This window comes from Plenodomus lingam (genome assembly GCF_022343315.1).
Source record: "Plenodomus lingam strain CAN1 chromosome Unknown contig_9, whole genome shotgun sequence".
Classification (NCBI taxonomy): domain Eukaryota; kingdom Fungi; phylum Ascomycota; class Dothideomycetes; order Pleosporales; family Leptosphaeriaceae; genus Plenodomus; species Plenodomus lingam.
In genome coordinates, this window is record NW_027093973.1 from 1,445,942 (window position 1) to 1,469,779 (window position 23,838).

Genomic DNA, 23,838 nt, shown 5'->3' on the forward strand with positions numbered 1-23,838 from the left:
TTGCGCCGTTGCACACAAAGTGATGAAGTGATGAAGTACTAATAGGTCATGTATATTATAAGTAATACGAGATGAATACCAGAGACTTGAATCGTATTAGTATTACCTTTAAGTGTAATTGTTTTTGCACCTTTGCTGAAATAACGCGCCTGGGTTTAGCAGCGTGGACTGCGTGGTAGTATATTAGCTTAGTGTGATATTGCCAACCTTGGCTTGGGGCTTAGTAAGACACCGCATACCGCCCGCCCCAACCTCCAAACACACAAAGCCAAAAAAACCAGCCCAAAGTCTCCAACCCGGACTCGAACACCCGCCCCCCAGCAAAAAAAATGGTAGCTTCTCTTTGATCTGTCGCAATGGTTAGCACATTACCCGCGAAATTCCACAAGAGTCTTGGGACCTACTGAGCGTGTCATCCTTAGTGCAGGGGCCATGCTAATCTTCTCTGTATCGTTTCTGCAGCGACGTTAGTATTTGCAGACGCGTGCTGGATCCCGGGTGGGCGCGACGTACCAAATTGACCAAATGCCCGAAGGCGAGGTAAATTTCAGATTGGGTGGTATATATCCTGGAAGGGGGGGGGGAAATGCGGGTTTCGTTTGGTTTGGGGTGGTCATGGCTGTGGTTGCGGTCGCGTTTGCGGGTTGGCGGCTAGGGGGTCTGGGTGCCTGTGTGGCTGGGCGGTGTGGACTGGAGTGTTGGGGTTAGCGTGGGAGTGGGGAGATTGGCGGCGTGTGGGCAATGGGCGGAGAGGGAAAAGATGTGGTGCATGTGCAGTGTTTTGCGTGTAGATTGGGAAACTTTGTTCGTTGGAGAAACAGGTCTATTGCCAAAAAAAAATACAAAAAAGATACAAAAAAAATAAAAAAAAAATATCAAAATTGGTGTTGCGGTTTCATTCGGTCATGGATGGGATGGGAATATCGGCTAACCCCTCCATGTCGGCCACGCCACGCCACTTTTCTTTTCTCTACCAAAGGGTCCAAGGGCTGGGGAAGGCAGAGCACGTGATGGATAGGGAGGCTTGTGGGTGTGGAGTGTATAGTACCTGTCCGCTTCGCTCTTGGACGGTGGACATACCCGGTACACGGTACATGATACACAATAGACTGCCCCTCTCTCTGTAACTCTATTCCGTACAAAGAAGAAGAGGCGATAGTTGTATATAGTTAGATTACATGCACGTTGAAAACAGCAAAAGGAAAGAAGGAAAAAAAAAAGTCCATCGCGTATGAATGCCCGCATCCACAATCTCCCTCGTCTGCTGGGACATTCTCCCTCTTGTCCTGCGACCGGGGCATGTCAGTGCCGTTACAGGTAAAAGCGCGAGTACCTACAGCAGCCACATCGCTCCAAGACACAAAACCCGTTTAAGCCCATTGTCCACATGTCTACATCCCTTCCCCGCATCAATCAAATCTCCAGCGCCTCGACCCCCTCCATCTGCAACCGCCTAAACATGCCCCTCAAAACCGCACACCTCTTCTCCCTCGCCTCATCCCGGCCCCGAACCGCCATCCTGACCTCGCCCAACATGTCCTCTCCGTCCCCCCTCTTCCCGCCCTCCTTGATGTTTGTGAAAAACAGCCTCTTGCCCTGCTCGCGATCCAGCCGCTCCCAGACAGGCCTCCCGGTACCCCGATCCACATTCGGATCCAGGTGTTTTGCAAAACTGATAAAGTAGTCGCTGATGGCGTTGGCACGGCGGACCATGACTTGGCCGACGGAGCCGGCGTGCTTGGTGCCGAAGCCGTTGGAGATGTCGACGCCCCACATGACGTCCCATTGGTATTGCCAGGTGGGCACGTCGGCCGGGTTGAATTGTGCCATGGCGTTGCTGGCCAGGTAGGTCGGGCAGATGTAGCGGATGTCGCCCTGGGCCTTGGCCACGGCGTCCCAGTACTTGCCGCTGTCCGGCCAGTGGCGGTCATTCGGGTACAGTTTGACGAGCGCGTCGAGATCCTCGTCTGTGAGCAAGGGGTAGTGGTCTGCGAGGTAGGATTTGAATTCGCCTTCGTTGTCCGTCGTCTTCTTGACCTGGTCGGTGCCTTCGTTGGACGTGAAGCCGATGAGGGTGGGCACTTTGGCGTAGTGGTTGTGCAGGATGGCGGCGGGCGCGGGCTGCGTCCACATGCCGCCTTTGGGCTCGGTGGTGGGCGCCCACATCCAACGGGGCGGCGTGTTGCGGCCGGGAAAGGACATGGGGTAGTTTTCGTAGTAGAGGTCGCCGGGGCTGGCATTGCGGACGCAGGTGATGTCGCTGCAATTCAGGCCGCCTGCGACCTCGTTCCAGAACTTCTCGGCTTGCGGCGGGGTGAAGAAGGTTGGACTTGCGGGGCTCTGAGCGATGGCGCCGTGGAAGAGGGGTTTGCGGCCGGTGCCGGGGACGGGGACGTGGTGGTCGCCGTCGTTGGCGGTCAGTTGGAGGAGGACGCTGGCACCGCCTGCGCTGGTTCCCATGATGACGACGTGGTCTGGGTTGCCGCCGAAGAAGCGAATGTACTTTTGAACCCACTCGAGCGACGCCCTTTGATCGCGCAGCGCGTTGTTGTAGTCGCCATCCTTGGCAATCTGCTCGCCAGAGAGAAAGCCGTAGATGCCGTTGCGATAGTACATGGTCACCACAATGATGCCCTTGTCCAACTTGCCCTCCACACCCTTTTCCCGACGACTCTTCTCCACCATCTCCCCGCCATTGCTCCGGCCAGGCAAATGGAACCCACCGCCCGGAATATTCACCAGCACCGGCAAATCATCCCCCGCCTCGGCATCAAACGGCGTAAAGACATTCAAGCTCAGGCAATCCTCTGTGATGCGTGCCTTGATCCCCAACACATCTTCACCAGCGACATCCTCCCTATTCCTCAAACTCGCATCCCTCTTCTGGATGCGCGGACACATGCCCAAACTGCCGTCCCACACCAACGGCTCCTCGCCCCTGCCAAGCCCATACGTCCGATTCACAGGCTGCGGTCCGCGAAACCTGTTCCGGCCGGCCGTCGACGCCGCGTACGGGATATTCCAGTACGAGCGCACTGTATCGGTGACGTTGGGTCGGATCGCAAGATAATCGAGGGTGACGATGTTGGGGTCTCGTGGGTCCTTGGGCGGGGCGACAAACGCTGGTGTGGGCGGCTTCGAGTTCAGCGGCGGAATCCAGGCCGCGGCGCGAGGTCGGAGGTCGGGACTGTACAGAAATGCAAATGTGAAGGCGAGGACGAGGATGGCGAGGAGGCCGAGGATGATGCGACGGTCGAATATCAGACTCGAGTTGAGGGGCCGGATGGCCATGGTGGGTTTTGGTGGTACAAACGAGTGTGTGAGTGGTTGCAGATGGGGGGGACTGGCGTGCGCAGACTTAATCCATCTCCCATGTCCGCATTGGCATCAACCATGCAAAAGTATTCACGGTACGCGGTAGATGTCGCGTATGCAGCGCCCGAATCTCCTACAAAGGTACGCAGCCACTCAGGCAAAACTCGGCCGAACAATCACACAGCGGCGAAAGCAGAAGCAGAAGGAGGAGTAGAGGTAGAAGAAAGCAAGCAAGCTTCTCCGCCCACATCAAAAGCCATGATGCAAGATGACGAATCCAGTCAAGCCGCAGAGGCAGCATGTCAGCTGACCATAGGAAAAATGGGTCCCGTCCATGGTAGAGTAAGGTACTGTACCGTCAGCTTTTCTGTTCCCCATCTCATCAAGTGACGGAAATGAGTCGGCAACTGTGCCACGCCGTTTCAAAAAAAAATGGTATTGGGGGCTTCAGGAGAAAAGATTTGTGCGAAGTGTTGGCGAGAATTCACAATCGCACCTTCCCTTGACAACAACAACAACAACAACAACAACAACAACAACAACAACAACAACAACAACAACAACAACAACAACAACAACAACAACAACAACAACAACAACAACAACAACAGCAACAACAACAACAACAACAACAACAACAACAACAACAACAACAACAACAACAACAACAACAACAACAACAACAACAACAACAACAACAACAACAACAACAACAACAACAGCAACAACAACAACAACAACAACAACAAACAACAGCAACTGGACATGTGACCGTCGCTAGTTCTGGACATGACGTGATGACAGACCCTGAAGCCAAGAAATCTGAAATCCCAAAAGGTGATTGGGAAGGAAGGCACGATACTGTCCCTTCCCTCACTGAATGCTTCCACACCGGACGAAGAAGGCAGATTCACTCACAAGATATGGCACATGATGGCTTGCGTATGATCCTCTATAGAAACTCTCTCTGGTGGAAGCGTGTGTCCCTCCCTGTGCTGGCCTTTTTTACTGGACATGGAGCGAGTAAGACACAACAAGTCTGCAGCAAGAGGAAAATAACGTGCGTGGTCGACGAGTAAAGCTTGCATTTGCATCAGAGCATTTCAGCTGCAAAGAGAGACGGCCATTTCTTTACAGAGCAATCTACGAGTCATAACAAACCGTCAATGCAAATCATCACCCACAAACTCATCCTGATACTGATACACTAGCGGTTGAAGGCTGTGATAGCCAAATGTCAGACTATCCCCGAGCTGATAATCTGGTTTACTAAAGTAATCAATCGATCGTCCCACGACTAGCGGATTCACTTTTATCAGTGGTGTTTCACTGTCTTGGGACACTGCGCTGTAGCTGTTCTGCGAAGACCACATTGGGGGAGTGGAGGTGTCGATGCGGAGAGGTGAGGGAGCGGGATCGGTCTGCACGCTGGCGTTGGCGTAGGCTGGTCTGGGGGGTTGTGGGGGTTGCGATGCGCGGTGGCCACATGTACATGGCTGTGGATTCTCAGTGGGATCTTGAAGTTCAGATGCAGCGGTGATGATCTTGGTAGCTTCGTCGGATCTTGGGGGCTTCATGTCCACGGTGGTGTCTGGACACTTGTGCTTTGCCGTGTCTTCGCTCCCCAGGGCCCATTGCGAGCTCAAGGAAGAGTGCGCTCTCGCATGGGTCGACACTATGCTCAAAGGTCTCGAGCTCGGCCGTGATGCCACTGACCCATCCGAACTTGTCCTTGAATTTGTTAAACTTGGTGGCCGTGAAGCTCGCTGTGACGACATCGACGATGACCGGGACTGTCTGCTGTTGAATGAATCGGCGCTTGTCGCATCGGATTTGACGCTCGTGTCTGACAAGGGTCGCAGGAACGAAACCGTTCGCGACCTTCTCAGTGCCATGCGGTCAATCTTTTCTTCCTCTTCCACCTGCTTCCTCACTTCCGGCTCCTTGTATTCTAGCTTTCCGTTCTTGTCAGACGCAAAATATTCCTCGCCTCGTCCAAACACCACTTGAAGGGAGGCGAAATCTCGCCTTGTGCCATCGGAAGGGTATAGCCATTCATGCAGCGCGGGAGGAAGATCATAGCCATCTAGGCGGATCAGTCTAGAATGAGGCAAATATCGAAACTGCTCACCTTGCCTGTATTCACCCCCTTTGGTCTTCCAACACACGTAGTATCGCTCGAAAGCTCCGAATGCGCATACAATAAGATCGTCTAAGCTCTCTGGGTCTTCAGGGTCTTCAGGAATCTCGGCCAATCGTTGATACAACCTGGTAGATGCGTCCATTTTGGGGGATAAGTTTTGGAATTCAACGTGGGGGAGTTGGGTATGATGCAATAGTAGGATTGAGAGAACTGACAAAGACGGCGCGATTGATCCAGAGCACTTTTACTTCAGATTCTGGTTCAGAAATCGATGTCTGGACTAGCAGGCTCGTGTGTGTTAGTAGCAAGGTACCGTGGATGACGGACTACTGGAACTCAAGTCATTGACCGAATGGGCAAGGCCAATCTGCCTCTAGCCTCGTCTTCAGCAGACGTTTGGGCAAGCCTCTCCGTTGCGTGACATTGTTCTTTGCTGCGGCATCTTGGGATGTACTCCGACACAGATGCTGAAGCATGCCAACAACCTGGTCAGCCGATGGTGGGTCGAGTTTCACATTTCGAAGCTAGTTCGATGCACACAAAGGCAGGTAGACGGAGACGTGAACCAAGATCTGGGGATCTTATTGTCTTTGATATCATAGCGGTATATAGATGTCTACACGAGCACGCAAGGTACGAGGTTGGTGGTTCGCGTCGTACGGTAGCGCGTTTGCTAGCTTCTCACCTTCCACCTTGCACGTCCTGATTTGTGGCCTACTTTGTAGACAACCACCCATCCAGAATATCCAGAACATGGAGAAAACTGCAAATATACTCATGTATACGTATTGTACAAACATAAAAGCGTTCTGGGTATTTCTATATCCACCTCGCCTTACCACCGTCGTTATCCACCTGTTTCGAACTACCTCCGCGTGACCGACCACTACCATCACCCACAACCGAACCTTGTGCATCTTGACTAACCAGATCGTCTATCTCCCTAAACAGAGCAGACGTCGTTTTCCTCGCAGGTCTTCCCCGTGTACCACTCGTCGTATTCGATCGCCCACGCATCGGACTCGTCTCGTCTCGTCTCCCTCCAAATCGACTTGCCATACCTCTGTTTCCTGTGCCTGTTGTCATGGTTCTTGCCAAAGATGTGCGGGATGGCTGGCTTGTCTTTCGTGTTGTTGCGTTACTAGGTGACCGAGCGGGTGAGTCACTCTTCAGATAGGGCTGTTCGGAGGAAGATCGTTTTCTTTGGGGGAAAGCCTCTTTCTTTGCTTGCGGCGTTCGCAAGGTGCTGCCTGGTGTTGGCCTTGTGGACGATTGTGATGGTTGGCTTGTTATCGTTGGACGACGTGACTGTCCTGATCTTCCCGTGTTTTTGGTCGTTCCTGAGAATATAGCGGGATCTGTTGCCACCTTTGAAGGTTCTGTGTTCGCGACCGTCTTCGATTCTTGCGAGGGGTGTGACACTTCCTTGGCTTTTGCTAGACTTAGAGGTGAGGGTGTAGAAAATGATGTGCGTTTTGGTTGCAATTTCTTGCTCGGCTCTTGTCCATCGTTGGAGTACTCTGAAGAAACATATCCTACAACTTGGCCGTCTGGAGATGAGCGGCGACTCTCATTCGCTCTGCTTTCATCTTTAAATACCTTCCCAGCCGCAAGGGCCTCAAATTTCTGAGCCTGTGCCAGCGCTTTCGTACCACTGCTTCTCTTCGGAGGTGTGCGTTTCCCAGCGTCTGGGCTGGAGCTCGCTGATACGACTGGAGGAGTATTGGACATCGCACCACCAGATTCCGGCTTAACTGGCTGAGTATTTTCTTTTCTAACTGTCGGTTGGCGACCTTCAGCTGACTTGTATTTATTTGCGGGTGAATACGCAGGTGGAGGCGTCCTAGGTCTGAACGCAAGCGGCGCAACCATAGGCGGTGGATCATCAAATATGCTCTTCGGGATTTTGAGGGGCTTCCACGCCTGCGTACCACCGTCTCCTTGCTCGCCCTGCCCCGTCTCACTGTTGACCTGCTCACTCTGACCATCCAGTACTCCCGGTTTCGATACCAGTGCCGCAGCACTGAGCGGCTGATCAACCGGCGCATCCTCCTTGACATCAACCTTCCGTTTTGTCGTCTGATCCTGCTGTCTTGCCTCTTTCTCCTTCTGGAACCTCTTCTCCTTTCTAGTCAACTCTAGTTCCAGTACTTTCTTTCCAGGCTCAACTTTCTGTTTCAAACCGTCGTCATCGACGTCAAAGTACAGCGCCCATAATCCCGGCACCTCTTCAACCGCACACCAACCCTCCCATCCATCAAATGTAAGCCGGCGGTCTTGACGCGTACAATCAAATGGTCCCGTGAGATTGGGCTGCGCGTCAGCACGAACGCCGTAACGCACTTGATGAGTTTCCCGATCAATATATATCCAGTTCATTATAGGCGCGACATCAGTGATCGTCGTGACGAGACCCTCGTACTTGGAGTCTGGATACGGCAGATAGTATCCTGCATATGGATGGCCCAGCGGACTGCCGTCTTCAGTGCCGGTATCAATCCAGAGTCTTCCGTTGCGGAGAACAATTTGTCTGCCATCAATATCGCGGCTTCTCCGAGAAGACTTGACGCATGTTGCTATGAGGTTACAACGACGAGCGCGATGCTCTTCTTTCTTCTCTTTGGACTGCGATTGTCTGATGGCTTCTTGGGATCCAAGGAGACCCGGCGCTGTTATGGTGGCGATGAGGATTGAGAGGACCATGGTGAAGGCGGAAGACAGGATCGAGAAGCGTAGAGTTTCGGACTGTTACATTTCATGCTCAAGTTCTATGCTGTCCACATCTCAGAATCGGTGTCCTGCTTCACCACCAGTCGAAGCACTAAAGGGTCATCGATACTGCCAGGTCCAGACAGCATGATGAAAATCTATGAAAATTCGATATCAATACTTGCTTTGTACAAAGCGTTCCAAAAGGACCGAACGATCCCGCAGACTATCATCTTTGTGTTTGAGCTACTCCCAGATCGCACGACCATCTGCATATACGTTGTGCACCGAAACATAAATGACATCCCCTTATTCCTATCTCTAGTAGTAACCCAGGTCCCAACCCTATTCTCCAGCATAGCATCACATACATAGTGAATATGATGGGGTGATACTCACCCTACTACAACGACGTCCCTAACCATCTTGAGACATTGCCCCATCCCCCTGCGTGTTTCACCCACACAACAGTATAGCCCCCTCCAAAACCCCAGTCGGACTCCAACACGCTCCCCAGCAATCCAGGACAAGATCGCCAAAAACCGAAATCTAGCCTTCGCGGTTTTGCGTGCGAGTCGAACGATGAGTGTTCTCGCCTCAAACGCATGGCCGGCACCCCTTACTCGGTGCCCCTCACGGATAGCAATGGGGTGGCTCGTTTGTATTAACAGCGGGGGCCTTGCATGCCATGCCATGATACTTAAGGCTGCCGTCAAGGTATCTTTTGAAAGGCAGGACGGTCGATCTGCTTCTCACTAAACTACAACATTTCTTACAGAGGACCAAACGGACAAACCATCGGCCTGGAGCCTTCTTTCATCACGCAAAGCTTAATATCAACGCCCTTCCTACTCATCCCATAAACGGCAACTCTCCCTCCTTACGTCTGGCTCTACATCCCGCCTCTCCTTAAACATGTCTACTGTGTAAGTCAACATCTGCTTGCACCTACACCATCCTCGACTGATTCGCAGCCAGTGAACCCACCATTCGCCCAACAGGCTATGGCTCCGACTCTGACAGCGAAGGTCGAGCGAGCGGCGGCCGCAAGATCAGCAACAACATCGGTCCCGTTCCTTCATCAGCCGGCCTCAGTCGGCCGGCAGGCAACATTATCAAGGGAGCCACGGACGACAAGGGAAACCTCAAGGATGCCGCGCTATTGCTCGGAATCAAACTAGACTTGGAGGCAGAGATCCATTTGACGGCAAGGATTCGCGGTGACATCACAATTGGGTTGTATTAAGTAATCAATCTGGGGTGTACATAAGTTGGTGGATGTATAAGTATGAGTTCTTTATCCTTTACCAGGGAACTCAGACCTGTAGTTATGCAATGGCTACGATGGCTACATCAAGACAATTGAACGGTGTTTGGTCCAACTCAAGCACATGTAACTCTTCAAATGAGAGCGTGCTAATCACGATGGTAACGGAGAAGTAGACACGACCGTGTGGATCGTGTCATGTAGAGCAAGAAGCAGAGCTAGTTGAAATCAATTGGTTAAAATCTGTCGCAGAGTCAGCATGTGTTGTCATAAAAGAGCTAAATGTTAGACTAGCGTGTGTGAAGTAATCAGATTCTTGCCTTGTCACAGGCAGTTATCACCATTGCCGTAGCTCGGTAGACCGTCGTGATAAATTAAATGTTCATCTTTTGAGCTGGAGAGGAGGGTAAAAGATAGTAGCTTACTTCATGCACAAGTCACTTCAAAGACAAGTAATCTGGTGTCTCTACGACCAGTCAGTCGATGCTTCTCAAATCATGAAGCGCACAGCAACATGGTTATAGATCAGACATGACGGTTCTCGTCTTCGCCAAAGCTTGGACATATGCTTGTCATTGATAATCGTCGATTCATCATTTCGGAAGGGCATGTTTGGATCAGGGGCGTACCGTAAGCAGCATAATGTGATACATGGCCATCTGTGGTGCGTATTAGCTAGTATTCCCCGACGAAAAGTCAAGCTAATGAAGCAGTTGTGGTTGGATCAGTTGGCATGAATGGTATAATTTGGTTTGTCTCGTCACCCGGGCGAACCCGTTAGACTCGTCATCAAAGGTCTCTTCATTTCCAGAATTATGGAATAAGGAAGTACTTACCAACAAGCATCGGCGGTGTCGATCGATTTATACATTCTGCCACTTGATCAGCCGAGGGTCTGAATAGAAGAAACGTCCTTGTGAGACAGTGCAACATGATCAGTCGGCGAGGTTTTCTAGGCCTGCCATAATGAGCGTGTCCATCAAGAATTGTCGGTGCCCAGTGCGGAATCATCACAAAATGTACGTGCTTGAGTTTGAGGAAGAGGACGGCGTACCGAGGCAGGTTGGGAAGCGAATGAGACCTAATGGCGCAACATGTTAGCAGGATACTACGCGACAATGTAGAGAAAGGTACAACAAGTTGGGTCGTTATCAGAAACAGCCATTGTATATCGGCATCGGCCGAAGCCTGAGTCGGTAATTTCCAGCGTGCCGAAGCACAAACTGATCATCATAGGAGAGAGAGGAGGTAATAAGGGAGTACGCACACGATAAGGAGACATGGTGTCTCGCTCACGGACCGGTCATAATGGCTATACATCCAGCTGTGTACTAGTAGTAGATGGGCACATCATCTATTGCGGTCAGCTTCAGTCTTATAAGCTGTTGAGAGTAGGATCGGTGAGAGCAGTCGTATTCAGACTGACGTGCAAAAGTAGAGGTTTCATTCCCCGAGAGGTCAAAGACTCTAGTTTGAATTTGGCTTTGTGTATCATCATATGGGTGTGGGATAAGGCAAGAGTGGGAAAGGTGTTACGTACCAGATGTGTTCAGCTTCAAGGACAGCGCTAGAGCTGTGGACGATTAGTAGAGATGATCATTGTGCCTGTAGAGGCCGCGATGCGCTGCCTTGCGCGGTTCCTGAGCCTGAGAAGACGCGCGGAGTGTGATTGAGAAAAGTTTGGTAGTGAACAGTCGCGAAAAGTTAAGACATGCGAAAGCTTGGACCTGAAGTTTCCGTGCGCGCTAATGCAAGGCTTACATACTCACCCAACATCACGTGATCCTATCTTCAAGTCCTAACTGGCATCATATGAAGTAGGAATTCCGAATATGACAATGCGCTTTGTCGTAACAATCGTATTCCTGCAGTTATGGGCAATTCATTGGTAAGATAGTGGACCAGAGGATGTGGCTTATCCCACTCTCATGATATCTGCTCAATTCAGTCCAGCATGGACATATAGACAAATCATGAACATGCTTCGAAATGGTGTAATAATACTTGCTTGTTACTTAAGCTTCATAAGTCATACAGGAAACACTATTGAAGAATGTCAAGAATGCCAGACACAGAAAGTCAGTAGGCATAAGATCGGTGATCCTACAATGCTCCCCTACCGCCCAGCGCGCCAACAAAGCTTCGACTGCATTCCTCTTTCCCACGCTACATCTAATGACAGGATCATTCCCTAGGTCCTTGTAGTCTTCGATGTGTGGACACATGCGCCTGCGCCGCATTAAGGTCCCCGTCGTCGTATTCGCCCACACGCGATGCCTGCGCGTACTGTGAATGTGAATGTTGTTTCTGCCTCAAGGGCGACATGAGCTGTTGCGGCGAAACCGATTGGGTTAGGTTGGCGGGGGCGCATGGATGGGGACATGGAGGGTCGTATGATGTAGGTTCTCGTGAGATTGTGGTGAGGTTGTGTGAAGATGGGGGCATGAACAGGACTGGTGCGGCGCCGAGTTTGCCAATGGGGCGGAAGGGGTCGAGGTTTGCCTTTATGAAGATTGGGGTTTCGTTGTGGTGTGATGATGAGATTGTGATGTTTGGGACGTGTTTTTGGGAGTGAAGCGATTCGATGGGTGTTTTTTTACCTGACGCGTTGGATGTGTAGGATACGGTGGCTTCGTAGGTTGATATTATATCTGCGTCGCGCTTGCCGACTTGATTCGTCTTGACCTTATACAGACCGAACTTGAGACGCGTTCGTAGGTGTTCTGCGCGCGATTTTCGCGATTGAGATGCTGAGGGAGCAGCCATGGATGGTCGTGCTGGCTCAAGTGGGATGCCATGCTCGCTCTTCTGGCTAGCGCACATTTCGTAGTTTAGCAGGTCGGAGAAGGATTGATTGCTTCTCTGGGAGTTTTGCATGATTTCTGGCTCTGGGGTAGGTGTATTGCGTTCGGTAGGTGATCCTGGATTCGCAAACCCAACTGGATTGTTTTGCTGTCCGTTGCATTAGTCACAAAATAGTGCGTTGGAGAGTGTATGAATAGGGATGCTATCTACCGTGTGGACATGCATCGCGTCGGTAGTCAGCCGCGTCACTGGGTCCACGAGGCTGTCTCCGCGACCACGCGCAAGCATTTTGAGGTTATCTACGGTCTCTGCGCTGTCGACCTCGTCAATACTCCGCTTCTTGCCCTGCGTATACGCCTGCGAGTGTCCGTGGTTCTCTTTGTCTGCAGAATTGGCCGGGCTTTGTGAAGTAACTTGTTTAAGCGGGCTTTGTGCTCGAGTGACTTGAGGCGGGCCCAAGCCTGCTGGTTGCGAGGATGGCGTGTTTATAGCCTTTGGTGTGAGATCACCTAGCACGCGTCGTGAGGGTGTTATGGATGGACTATATGAAGTTGCCATGGATGCTCTATGCGGTGTAGTGGCGCTCATATCTTACTGCGATTTGTCGAATGTGGAGACGCGTTGTGACGAGGTGAATGATGCGAGGCGTTTGCGCTGTTGTGATCCTGGGCAAGACAGCAGGAACCGAGAGTAAGAATGTGTTTTGATTAATATTCTTAAACAGAGGAGAAACAACCACGAATGAATATCGCGAGTTGCTCGTTGTTGTGAGAAGTGGTCGCGTCTCTGTGGTAGGGAAGTCGTCAAGCAGAGGCCACCTCGGACGCGATTGGGTGGGGGAGCTCAGGGTCTCGCTTAGGTATGTAGCTTACATGTTGACCCATCCAGGCACCATCTCCATTCCTCTCCACCCTCCTTTCGCAGTATCATCTGTTATGTGATGAGACGCCCACCAAGAAGAATCTGTCCATGTGAAATGGTTCCAAGTTGGCATGATAGTCACCGAAGCCTCCGAAGCCTCCACGTAAATCACCGTTCTTTGGAATATGTTCTCTGTGTCCCACGCAGTGTAGCGCATTCTTAACGTTATCACACCGAGCTCGGAATACCTGGGTGAGCACATGCTATTGTCAGCAAACCCATTCGAAAATGGCATTAGGACGCAAAATCTCGTGTGAGGATCTCGCGGACGTTACTTAAGAGCGAGATGTCTTATTCGAACGGGCTACTTCAGATCGTCAGTTTCGGACTGTGTCCTGGATCCTCCACAACTATAAAGTGTGATAGTTACACGAGATCACTGTCATATGTCAGGCATTACGTCATTGCGGGTAGCTTGTGCACGGTTACGCGGCTCTACTACCGAGTCTTAGTACTCTATGAGAACTCCAACACTAGAGAGGGAAGGTGAATGTAGGAGTGTTTGCATTCCTCGAAATTGACTCAGGAACCGCAAACAGCGAATTCAGCGTGAGAGTCGACGTCGCAGCATTAAGGTGTTCGAACAGAAATTCTTTTGCAACATGCAAGTATACGACAACTATGCGCTTCTCAACCTTCCTGCTAATGCTATGCAGCCTGCTCAACATGAAAGGCTTCCTTCAAAAGGCCAAAGCTGAGCTCAAGAGCGTCACACAACGTGACAACACTGTAGACTTTCCTGGTGGCCAACGATATGGAAATGGCGTATCGTATCCCCAGCAACAGGAGCATCAAGACTCCGATAGCTTGCAACATCGCCAACCACGCGGAATACGTGAGCCAAGTCGCCTCGACATTCTTCGCTACCGATACCATTACGGCACCAATCTAGGCTCTGTCTACGTCATCGAACGTTGGTTACAACCGTCTCGGTTCCCCGACGGTGCCGAAGGCTCAAGCGAACTGGCTGCTGTTCAAGCATGGGTGAGCATAATAGGTATCGAGGCCACGAAGCAGAAGTTTGAAGAGCAATGGGCGAATTCGATACCTGAGGAAGCACTTGAATGGCTCACCAACGTAGCCAAGGTCACAACGGTCCGTTTGCCCATCGGCTATTATGACTTACCCGGCATGGAGTTCACTCAAGGTACACCATTCGAGCCATACGCCTATGTCTACAGCGAAGCATGGAACAGTATTCGTACGTTGATCGCTCGACTGCGAGCTCGCTCTATCGGCGTGCTGATTGACTTGCATGCCCTGCCTGGAGGCGCAAACGCTCAGGAGCACTCAGGTACCAACAGCGGTCGAGCTGAATTCTGGAACAGTCCTTTTAATCGTGCTCTTGGAGTGCGCTGCTGTCAATTTATTGCCGAGGATTCAAGACAGGGTCTCGACATTGCTGGCATACAGTTGGTCAATGAAGCAATAGGGGATGCTGAAAATATGTATCAATGGTACGACGAGGCCATTGCAAATATATCCTCGATTGATCCAAGTATACCCGTTGTTATCTCAGATGCCTGGAACTTGGATCATGCTATCGACTACTCATTCAAGAAAAACACAATCGATCAGCTATCAAGTCCAGTGGTCGTGGATACGCATTGTTACTGGGCGTTCACGGATGGCGATAAAGCCAAGAGTCCACAGCAAATCATTGGTGAAGCTGGCCAGAGACTTTCGCAACTCGACGGTAAGGAAGGTTCTGTCCACGATCGCGGTGCTGTGCAGGCAATCATTGGCGAATACTCGTGTGTGATGAGCGAAAACTCTTGGAACAAGTCGGGCGGCATACCGAAGGAAGAGCTCGTAAAGCAGTTCGGTCATGTGCAATGTATGAGATACCAGCAGAGAGCAGGCGGAAGCTACTTTTGGAACTGGAAAATGGATTGGATGCCGGGCGGAGAGTGGGGCTTCGTTGCGCAATCCAATGCTGGGAATATTGTACCACCTCAGCTTTCTACGCTATCTACAGAAGACAAGCAGCGCTTGCTGCACAAAGCCAGGCACGAGTTTCGCGATCGGAGACACGAAGCGCTACAACAACATGTCGCCTATTGGAAGCGCACCGATGCTAACGGCCATTATGAGCACAGAAATTACGACGATGGCTGGAAGATCGGATATCAGGATGCTCTCACATTCTTAGAGGGGCGGGCCACGCAAGGCGACAAGATTGGGATGCTGGAACTGTGGGTACTCAAACGAATCCGTGAAAGCGGCCTTGGAGGTGATGTTGCCTGGCTGTTCGAGCAAGGCATGAGGAAGGGTATCCTGGACTTTTATGCAGCCATTGGTTTATGAGCACTTTGAATAGTGCGATCATTTGGAATATATCCACTTGACTTCACCTTGAGTAGTAAATTACCAGCGGCATCATCATTCTCGCAAATCAGATCTCAACTGAAAAAGGCACGAGCATTGCCACACTTAGCCATTGCGACAAGCAAACGCGCAGCGACCGTAGCGTGTACAACGGCACTGACTCTTTTGAATAAATAGCCCACCGCTGCCCTCCATTACCACACAGTGTTATGAATACACTCGCCACCAACACCATCATGATAACTAGATCCGAAAATACTCAACGCCTCAACGCCTCATGCCTCCATCATCAGAATCCCAAGACGATGCTGTTCCGCTCTCTCCCGATCATGGAGGACCTCGACCGTACCAACCGTACTGTGTGACTGAGGCCTCAATATCGCGTCCCCAGAGTCCAGATCTACTTACACTGGAACTTCTGCGAGTCGAACATACTCGTAAGCCGATTTCCATCTTGACTTCAACCGACCGAACGCATCAGGAAATCGACATAAACATTGCTACTTGCAGCTCGTCACCAACAACAACTCCCGCCAGTTCCAACCAAGTAGCAACATTGGATACGGGAAGCAAAAGCAATATAAGGTCACTAAAGACCAACCGAAAACCACTGTCTGGTAATACACGGTTGATTGACTCTAATCACATCGCACAAGCTGTCACCCCACGCGGCAGCCACTTGCTAGCTCCAGGAAAGAACCCATTGTACGACAAAACACTATCACCGCGGCTGCTACCTAACAAAGATGTAAAATCACTGCCAGATCGAGGAATTCAAGGCAAATCTCCCCGGTCATCAAATTGGTGGTTGAGGGGAAGCGAGGAAGCACCGCTCCTCGGTTTAAAGGACCATCAAGGAAGCGAAGCGAATTCCAACATTCTTGAGATTCCTCTTCATATTGAACAGGGTACCCAATCTACGACTGTCGTTGACTCTTATGACGCTCAGAACGAGGGGCCATACGTAGATATATTCAGTCCACTTGCAGTCATGCCTCAAGGCTTCAATGCTAATGACACACCGTTCCCGGCACCCGACCTCCTCAATTCCGGACATCGAACCTCACCCGCACTATCCACAACAACAGAGGGATGGCTACTTCAACATGCCTTGGAACTTCCTCAAGTCAGCCCTATCCTGCGATCGCGTGTTTCTTCTCAAAGCCCCCACGCCTCCGACCTACACCGCTACCACGTGCAATCCCCATATTCCCAAGCACGAGGACTTCCTTCCGAAATAAAGGAAGACTGGGCGCACCGTCGGACTGAGTCAAAAGATGCACAGTTGCGTTATGAATTCGGCCGCCGACCGTCATTCAGTCTTGATCGCCCACCTTCTCCACCTTTACACCAATCAATTAACCATGCGTCTGTTATGTGCTGCCTAAAATATGTCCCATCCATAGAAATCATGCCATCTTTACCTGACACAAGCTACATCCCATATGTCCCATCACTGCCAACATTCTCTCATCCCTTACCAGGCCAACAAGCCGGGCCTCGGCCCCCGCCATGGATCTCTTTTGAAAATTTGGAGGCACAGCGACGTCAGCGCGGTGATGCGCGTGAACGTGCCGATACTGCGATGTTGCGCATGAAGAAGAGCAGTTCGCTGAGTCTGTATCAGGCATCTGTGGCGGGGGATGAGACGAGTCTTGTAAAAGGGGCTTTGTATCATGAAGTGGAGGAGTACAGAGTAGCGGTGCTCAGTGTGTATCCTGACATGGATCTTGATGGAGAATCTGGGAAGGGAGATAGGGAGTGTTGTTATTGTATTGTCATGTGAGTGAGAGAATGGGAAGATCGATGTTCGGCGTCTTATCGGGGGCGAGATTTTTACGGTGCAGTAGCAGGAGTCGTGGTCAAGGTTTTGGCTATGGAACGAATTATGCAATTGGACTTATAGGCATTCTGATTCACAGCTCCTAAGTGTTGGAAGATTATTATGAGTCATAAGTTGATGATTTTATTTTGCTAATAGCAGTAAACATTGCGTCTGTTATACGCAGCAGCACCTCGAATACACTCGCTATTCTATGTACAATTTCTTGTCCAACCGTTCTCTCTCCTAGTCGGTATTGCTGTCTGCAAAAGGCCATTTTCCCATGATTGTTTTGTTGCAGACAATGAGAGTATGCGATACATCAATGAGAGAGCAATAGCAAATCTCGCATCCAACATTGATGGACTGCATCTCAAATCCTCCAGGCACACAGACCATCATACAAGCGCGTGAACTCTGTCTCCATCACTACTGTAAACATTGAACAAAAATTTCCTACATAAGCAACAAATCCTTTATTATCTGCGAGAGATCAGATGAGGGTGCGAGAAGGAAGGGGCAGAGGTATAATCGGATGGAGATGGATTGAGTGGGCTTGGGGTGAAAGTATGGGGTGATGGAGATGCTTGTGATAGGATTCTGGAAAACAAGATGAGTCAGAGCAGGTTGGAAGGTAGACGTGGTAGTGTGTGCAGATTAATTCAAAGTAGAGTGAAGTGCAGTGGTGTAAAACAGGGAGATGTCAAGGGTCTTCCAGCTACCACCCACATATTCTACTCACAGTTGAGCACTAATATACAATGTCTCCATTCGGTGCCTGCGCGATACTTCAAAAGAGCACCATATATATCTACTCTGTTTCCTCCCTTTGTATTTCCTCTATTATGCAGCCTAAATCACCACATGGATCGCTCATTTGTACCAAGGTAGAGAGGTATCATGATGACCGGTTGGCACTCTGCACATCGTATCTTGATGAAGACATCATCATCCGGGCTCATACCATATGGCTGAACAGCAAAGGCATTGCCACACGACGGCTCTGAGCAGTATGTTTTGTTATTGGCGAAGCGGGGCTGGGATCCACTGGTAGGAGGATGAGTAGATTCCATGTTGGATGTGGGGAGTCGAGTTGCTGAGCTGTGGACAACAATGCCATGCTGAGGAGCGCGTTGGATGATTTCTGCGCTGTTGGGTGGGTGAGACATGAGGAGTTTTGCTGAATCTGTGGCTTTTGATATTGGTACTTGTTGGGTGATTTGTAGCCCGTGGAAATGGAGATTTGGGATGTTGAGATGGTCAATGTGACTGATGGACGTGCGCTTATATGGAATAGATATTGATTGCGATGCTTGTTAAGCTGGCCTTTGTATGCTCGATTACCAGGGGGCAAACGATTGAGAGACATGACGAGGTAGTTCTGTCGGGTCTCAGGAATTGGAGAGAATGCGATGGCGAAGTGTAGAAATAGTAGCGTCGTTGGAGAGCGAGATGGGAGGATTTCTGACTAGGGAAGTTCTTGATAGAGTTGTCACATTTACATTCACAGCCTGTGCCTCTCCATAATGTACTACATAATATAGGGCATTTGAGAGTCGCTGTCCCCAGTTCCCCAGTTGCCAATAAGAGATTTCGACTTGGAATAGATTGAAAATCTCCGAGATTAGCCCTGGTAAATCTGGTTATTCAGTGGCTCAAGAGTGTATTTGTGCTGGTCATAATGTAGTGTCCTATTGGGCCATGGGTATTGGTGAAGGGAGCTGAAGTCCGTGGGATAGGATCTGCCCCCCCCCCACGCTGCTACTCTATGCCAACATGTCGCACTACCGTATCATCTCGCCAAAAGGACCAAGTCGAGTCCATGAGTCAATGTTGGTGGTGTTGGTAAAGCCACCACCTTCCGCTTTTGAGCATGGCTTCCCCTGGAAGACGGATGCGGTACGGCCGGGGGGATGGTACCAGTAACTTACCGGTACGGGCACGAAACCCCACTTCGCTCATCCATTCTCAAGCTCCATTCTTTACATCATCATCAAAACAACAGCTTACCTGCATCTTCTCGTTGCGGCTGTCTTGCTTTTATGGTTAACTCTGCGTAAACGCACATCGCACGCATCAATCAGTACATGTGACTCCACTGCTACCATGGTCGCCACGCGTCAACATCCACGCGGTGACTTTCCCGCCACCGAGCCGTCGCCCACGAAGCGACCAGCCCGGTCGCGTACATCCACAGAATCACCTGCGCCTTCGTCCCCTGACTTCAATGCCTCAGCCGCGAAATCGATTGCCAGGCGCGCTGTGTCCAACACTGTCGCCGTCGCCGCACCTCCCTCTCCTGCCGAGGTGGATGAAGTAGGATGGTGTCACACCGTGTCAAACATCACAGTTTTGTGGCTGTCTATATCGCTACCCCTCGTCCTTTGGGATACTCTTTATATTCTCCTGCGTCCGCATACCATGGCAGGTGGTGCTATTCAATGGCCTATTTGGAAGCCATATGAGATATACGCCGCCATTGACCACGTCTATGGACAGCCCGGATGGGACAACAAGGATGGATTTGGTGGCGCGCAGGGCGCATTGAATGCAGTTGAAACTGTTCTCTACGGCCTCTACGTCATGATCATTTACAACCACAGTCTGCCAGCTCCCGTCGGAACGGGTGTTCAGGTCGGGGGAGGCGTCAGCGCTTGGCTCTCTGGCGCACGCAAAGTGCGAGGCAAGCCTGGCAACCGCGCCGTGCTCATTGGATTTGCGGCTGCTGTCATGACTTTGAGCAAGACCGTTTTGTACTGTAAGTTCCACATTTGATAGACTTGAACATAGCGGGGATCTAACGTCTGCAGATTTCAACGAGTACTTCTCTGGCTTTGCGAATGTTGGCCACAACGACTGGCTCACTCTTCTTTGGTTTTACGGCATCATGAAGTAAGTTTTTCCTTTTTGTACCTATCGAAGACATGCTAATCCAATTCCAGTGGACTTTGGGTTATCTTCCCAGCATACATGACTATGGTTTTTGGGTCTGATATCCTCAAAGCTCTCGACATAGCCTCAGAACCAACGTCAAAGAGGGCATAGTAGATTTATTTTGTTGTCACAATACTAAATTTTCTTTATACACACTTTCTCATCTCGCTTTTTTTTTTGCGATAATCTGAATACGATCAAGAGGAGTACCGTACCTAATGACGCCAGCGCCAAGCTTATCAGGAAGAGGACAGTCACATCCAGCCTATGTCAAAGATTTACGACTTATCCTGCGAAAGCAAGGTTTTCATTGTGTGGTCTTTAGCAATCGCTGCAAACCAATCTCATATGATTTTGAGATGCTGCATGGATCTGGTATGTGTACTGCTCAGTTCATCAAGTGGCCCGAACACTAAGAGAATTAGCATTCCTTTCATCGTCTATGCCCCGTCACTCCTGCCCATCCCTACACGCAACTACAACCTCTTCTGGCTCCTAATTTCTCTCACATCTGCTGAAACTCGATCCAAATGCACCTCCATGTTCTTCTCGATCTGTCATCTAGCCACTGTTCACATAATGCAACATCTGTCACTCATGCCGCAACCTTTCTTCCACATCTTCTTTTTGCCACCTCGTTCTCCACTCTCCACGCCATCTCCGCTCATCCCACTTACCTGCCTTCTTCTCATGGCCAGGTCCTGCATACTCACTGCCTTGGCGAACGGTCCCTCATCAATCTCCACCAAGGCCTTTTTGCGCTCCATCTCATCCCTACCCGGCGTACTGAACACACTGCGCCGCGACTCTGCCGTGCCACCCGAGAGATTTGAGCGCGCCGACGATGAAATGTTGCGTGTGGAGCTTTGCGGTGGTGGATTATGGACTGAGTCCCTAGCCTGCTCCTCGGTGGCACCAGGGAAGCGCTTTCTGATGCGCACTCCGGAGACCGTGTGCCCGAGGTGAGGCTTGCTCTTTTGGTGGAAATCGGGTTGAAAGTGCGCCTGCTTATGGTGGAGGGTGAGGGTGGATTGATCCTTTGGGCGGGTTGCCTTGTACACGCTGTCCCCACTGTGCTGTTTCCGCTCACGCCCATTCGAGAAGAGGGGTTTTACACCGAGAGGTGTATAAGCCTGCATCCGTTGCTCTCGTGACATGGGTGTAGGTGTCTCGGGAGCATCTCGCTCGTCGCTGTCATCGTTGTTGTCAATTTCATCTTCAGTCGTGCTATACCACGTCGAGTCCGCTGCACGCTGGTCTTGAACCATGTGTGCCAGGTGAGATGAATTTGCAATCGGGACTCCTGGTTGTCTTCTAGGTGAGTGCGAGCGCGATCTGACTTTCGATGGCGAGCGCCCCGATCCTACAAGGCTGCGTCGCAGAACTGTGCCTGGGGAGCTGAAGGAGGAGCCCTTGTCACCACATTCGTTTTCGGGATTGGTCACATGTTCTGCGACGGATCCTATATGCTCACCCCTTGATCCTTCGGCATCGAGAGGCGCTTTCTGTGAGTCAGGGGAAACATCGCCACGGGCCTTTGCAGGATAATCTGCAAAGTCGACAGCCAGCGCGCCGGTGATGCTAAGTGGCGGTGACGGGGGAACAGTACGAATCGTGGAGTGCGCCGTTGATGGACGAACAGGGCTTGCAGTACATCCCGCCATCGCTGTCGGTGATTTGAGCTGCGCGGCTCCCTTCACACTGAATGGCGTACCTTCGGGGCGAGGTATATGGTACATGGCGATGTTGTGACGGACACTGGTGTCTAGTGGCATAAAGATGCAACCGCCCGAAGGTGAGAACGACTCGACCACCCAAGCTGAACAAGCAAATTTTCCAGCGCGATCCCAAAGCTTTCAGATCCGACGTTCGCAGCAGTAAACAGAAGTGAAGGCAGATGACCCAGGATCCATCCACTCGCAGCCAAGCTAACTCAATCAACACGCAAACGCGCAACGTACTCCCACTCTGGATCGCCCGGAATCGCAGTACCAGACACACATGAATAAATGTAGCCAGGCGATTTCACATCTCCGATCCCGTGCGACATCGAGGCTGGTCCATGTCTTGTCCCGTATGCATGTATATATTCTTTTGCGAGTGCGAATGGGTTTGAAAAGCAGTTGTTTTGGTCGCGGTCGAGACTGGTCTTGCATGGTCCTTGAAGATGGATGGCTCGGCGTTATGAATGGTAGTACCAACGACGTCACTGTGCAGCTGCATCTCATATAAACAACAAACATGACAGGTGTCGCGATGGGTGCGATCATCTGGAGTAATGGGGCTGTGTACTTGGCGAGGAGCGTGTGGATGAATTGTCTCTCTTACGCGTGTAGTTCTCACATGATGTGCAGACGTTTGGTTGGAGGCATTGTTACTGTAGGTAGTCGCACCCTGGTTTGTATAGTAACCGAATGATCGACTTGGATGCGGAGAGGCTATCAAACACCGTGATGATCACTCGTACGGCTTCTTAGATCTTGAACTAGAGAAAAAGATCCTGGCTTAGCAACTGCTGGTGAATCGTCGTCTCTCGGCTAGTACTAATGAATCACAAGTAATCGTTTCCATCCCCAGGCTGTCTTAGCCGCCCAGGGATCTCCCTCATCTTCCGCGACAAACCTCTTGATTTAGTTTCCGCCCTCATCCGCGTTCCGCTGGGTGGCTCTGCATCTACACAAAAAAGTAAGTTGAACTTTACCATCGCAAATCTGAAAGTCCGACAGCGCATTTTGTACATAGTGTCACCATTCCTCTGTTAACCCTAAAAGATATAGCTAAAGAACTTCCCCCCCCCCCCCCCCATAATACATACTGCCCCAGTAAAACCCTACCATCCACGCATACACACGCCAAATTCCTCTACAAAAGCAACGACAATTCAGCAAAGTGCTCAGCGATCCCCTTTTGCTTCGCTGCTAGATGCTTCGCCTCATAATCCACATCTAACCCTAACCCTCGATGGTACTATGGCGGTGCCGTCGACACTGCCTCATGCGAGGCACCCGATGCTCCGGCCCGCAAAGTCGGGTTATCTTTCTTATTTGACCGATTCTTCACACTGTGGTTTTTATTCTCTGTCGGCGGCGAGGGCATGATTCCCTTTAGTCTAGTTGGGAACTATTGGCATTGGCGATGTTGTGTTTTGAGGTGTTGATGCTTGAAGGTATATAGCCGCCAGAAAGGCTTTTGTGGTTCGGAGATGGCCTATAGTCATGGAGTCTTATTCACACGCCAAAGATTCGCTGTTCGGGTTTGCCAGATGGGTGTGTGACATTGGGTTGCTAATGGTTTGTCGTGTGAATCGCATGCTCCTCACACGCACTGTGATCTCAGGCCATGCAAATGCTTAAGCACTGCTGAGGTATCATCATCAAAGACAAGTGATTGATGGGGTCTTCAATCTTGAGACCTGGAATCCTTCGTATGCTTGAAGCGAAATTTATAACTTGCCGGAAAATGTACTGATGTTGTTGGCTTGGTATTGGATTGGAATAACACCACGGGAGAAAATGGACTCAAAGCAGCACAATCCAGGCGAAATATGCGTCAAAATGAAATTTCTGATGCATTGAGTGTGTTTTAGGCTTCCTC

General features: G+C 50.7%; 12 protein-coding genes across 12 annotated transcripts; 5 read left to right on the plus strand and 7 right to left on the minus strand.

Moving 5' to 3' along the window:
* Positions 1–55: 55 nt before the first annotated feature.
* IAQ61_010951 (uncharacterized protein) lies at positions 56–883 on the minus strand (the record flags this gene model as incomplete). Its single annotated transcript, XM_066098996.1, has 4 exons — positions 514–883; positions 405–456; positions 240–348; positions 56–168 (listed from the first exon to the last, which is right to left on the minus strand). The coding sequence occupies exons 2-4, from the start codon at positions 432–434 to the stop codon at positions 56–58; spliced, it is 252 nt and encodes an 83-aa protein (XP_065951154.1). The 5' UTR covers positions 435–456; positions 514–883.
* Positions 884–1,413: 530 nt separating this feature from the next.
* Positions 1,414–3,291, minus strand: IAQ61_010952 (uncharacterized protein; the record flags this gene model as incomplete). The annotated part of the gene is made up of 1 exon (XM_003834969.2): positions 1,414–3,291. The coding sequence occupies one exon, from the start codon at positions 3,289–3,291 to the stop codon at positions 1,414–1,416; it is 1,878 nt and encodes a 625-aa protein (XP_003835017.2).
* An 81-nt stretch (positions 3,292–3,372) lies between these two features.
* Positions 3,373–4,394, plus strand: IAQ61_010953 (uncharacterized protein; the record flags this gene model as incomplete). The annotated part of the gene is made up of 2 exons (XM_003834970.2): positions 3,373–3,657; positions 3,927–4,394. 2 exons carry the CDS (start codon positions 3,373–3,375, stop codon positions 4,392–4,394), a joined length of 753 nt encoding a protein of 250 aa, XP_003835018.2.
* Positions 4,395–4,478: 84 nt separating this feature from the next.
* IAQ61_010954 (uncharacterized protein) lies at positions 4,479–5,600 on the minus strand (the record flags this gene model as incomplete). Its single annotated transcript, XM_003834971.2, has 1 exon — positions 4,479–5,600. One exon carries the CDS (start codon positions 5,598–5,600, stop codon positions 4,479–4,481), a length of 1,122 nt encoding a protein of 373 aa, XP_003835019.2.
* Positions 5,601–6,277: 677 nt separating this feature from the next.
* IAQ61_010955 (uncharacterized protein) lies at positions 6,278–8,161 on the minus strand (the record flags this gene model as incomplete). Its single annotated transcript, XM_003834972.2, has 1 exon — positions 6,278–8,161. One exon carries the CDS (start codon positions 8,159–8,161, stop codon positions 6,278–6,280), a length of 1,884 nt encoding a protein of 627 aa, XP_003835020.2.
* Positions 8,162–9,082: 921 nt separating this feature from the next.
* On the plus strand, positions 9,083–9,413 carry IAQ61_010956 (uncharacterized protein; the record flags this gene model as incomplete). The annotated part of the gene is made up of 2 exons (XM_003834973.1): positions 9,083–9,093; positions 9,146–9,413. The coding sequence occupies 2 exons, from the start codon at positions 9,083–9,085 to the stop codon at positions 9,411–9,413; spliced, it is 279 nt and encodes a 92-aa protein (XP_003835021.1).
* Positions 9,414–11,420: 2,007 nt separating this feature from the next.
* IAQ61_010957 (uncharacterized protein) lies at positions 11,421–13,000 on the minus strand. The gene is made up of 2 exons (XM_003834975.2): positions 12,450–13,000; positions 11,421–12,386 (listed from the first exon to the last, which is right to left on the minus strand). The coding sequence occupies exons 1-2, from the start codon at positions 12,825–12,827 to the stop codon at positions 11,619–11,621; spliced, it is 1,146 nt and encodes a 381-aa protein (XP_003835023.2). The 5' UTR covers positions 12,828–13,000; the 3' UTR covers positions 11,421–11,618.
* Positions 13,001–13,446: 446 nt separating this feature from the next.
* Positions 13,447–15,467, plus strand: IAQ61_010958 (uncharacterized protein; the record flags this gene model as incomplete). The annotated part of the gene is made up of 3 exons (XM_003834976.2): positions 13,447–13,476; positions 13,700–13,764; positions 13,817–15,467. 3 exons carry the CDS (start codon positions 13,447–13,449, stop codon positions 15,465–15,467), a joined length of 1,746 nt encoding a protein of 581 aa, XP_003835024.2.
* A 298-nt stretch (positions 15,468–15,765) lies between these two features.
* Positions 15,766–17,274, plus strand: IAQ61_010959 (uncharacterized protein; the record flags this gene model as incomplete). The annotated part of the gene is made up of 1 exon (XM_003834977.1): positions 15,766–17,274. One exon carries the CDS (start codon positions 15,766–15,768, stop codon positions 17,272–17,274), a length of 1,509 nt encoding a protein of 502 aa, XP_003835025.1.
* A 994-nt stretch (positions 17,275–18,268) lies between these two features.
* IAQ61_010960 (uncharacterized protein) lies at positions 18,269–18,679 on the minus strand (the record flags this gene model as incomplete). The annotated part of the gene is made up of 1 exon (XM_003834978.2): positions 18,269–18,679. One exon carries the CDS (start codon positions 18,677–18,679, stop codon positions 18,269–18,271), a length of 411 nt encoding a protein of 136 aa, XP_003835026.2.
* A 596-nt stretch (positions 18,680–19,275) lies between these two features.
* IAQ61_010961 (uncharacterized protein) lies at positions 19,276–20,355 on the plus strand (the record flags this gene model as incomplete). The annotated part of the gene is made up of 3 exons (XM_003834979.2): positions 19,276–20,068; positions 20,121–20,202; positions 20,253–20,355. Coding segments are annotated over 3 exons (978 nt in total), but the record flags the coding sequence as incomplete, so codon positions are not given.
* A 461-nt stretch (positions 20,356–20,816) lies between these two features.
* IAQ61_010962 (uncharacterized protein) lies at positions 20,817–21,983 on the minus strand (the record flags this gene model as incomplete). Its single annotated transcript, XM_003834980.1, has 1 exon — positions 20,817–21,983. The coding sequence occupies one exon, from the start codon at positions 21,981–21,983 to the stop codon at positions 20,817–20,819; it is 1,167 nt and encodes a 388-aa protein (XP_003835028.1).
* Between the last annotated feature and the right edge of the window lie 1,855 nt (positions 21,984–23,838).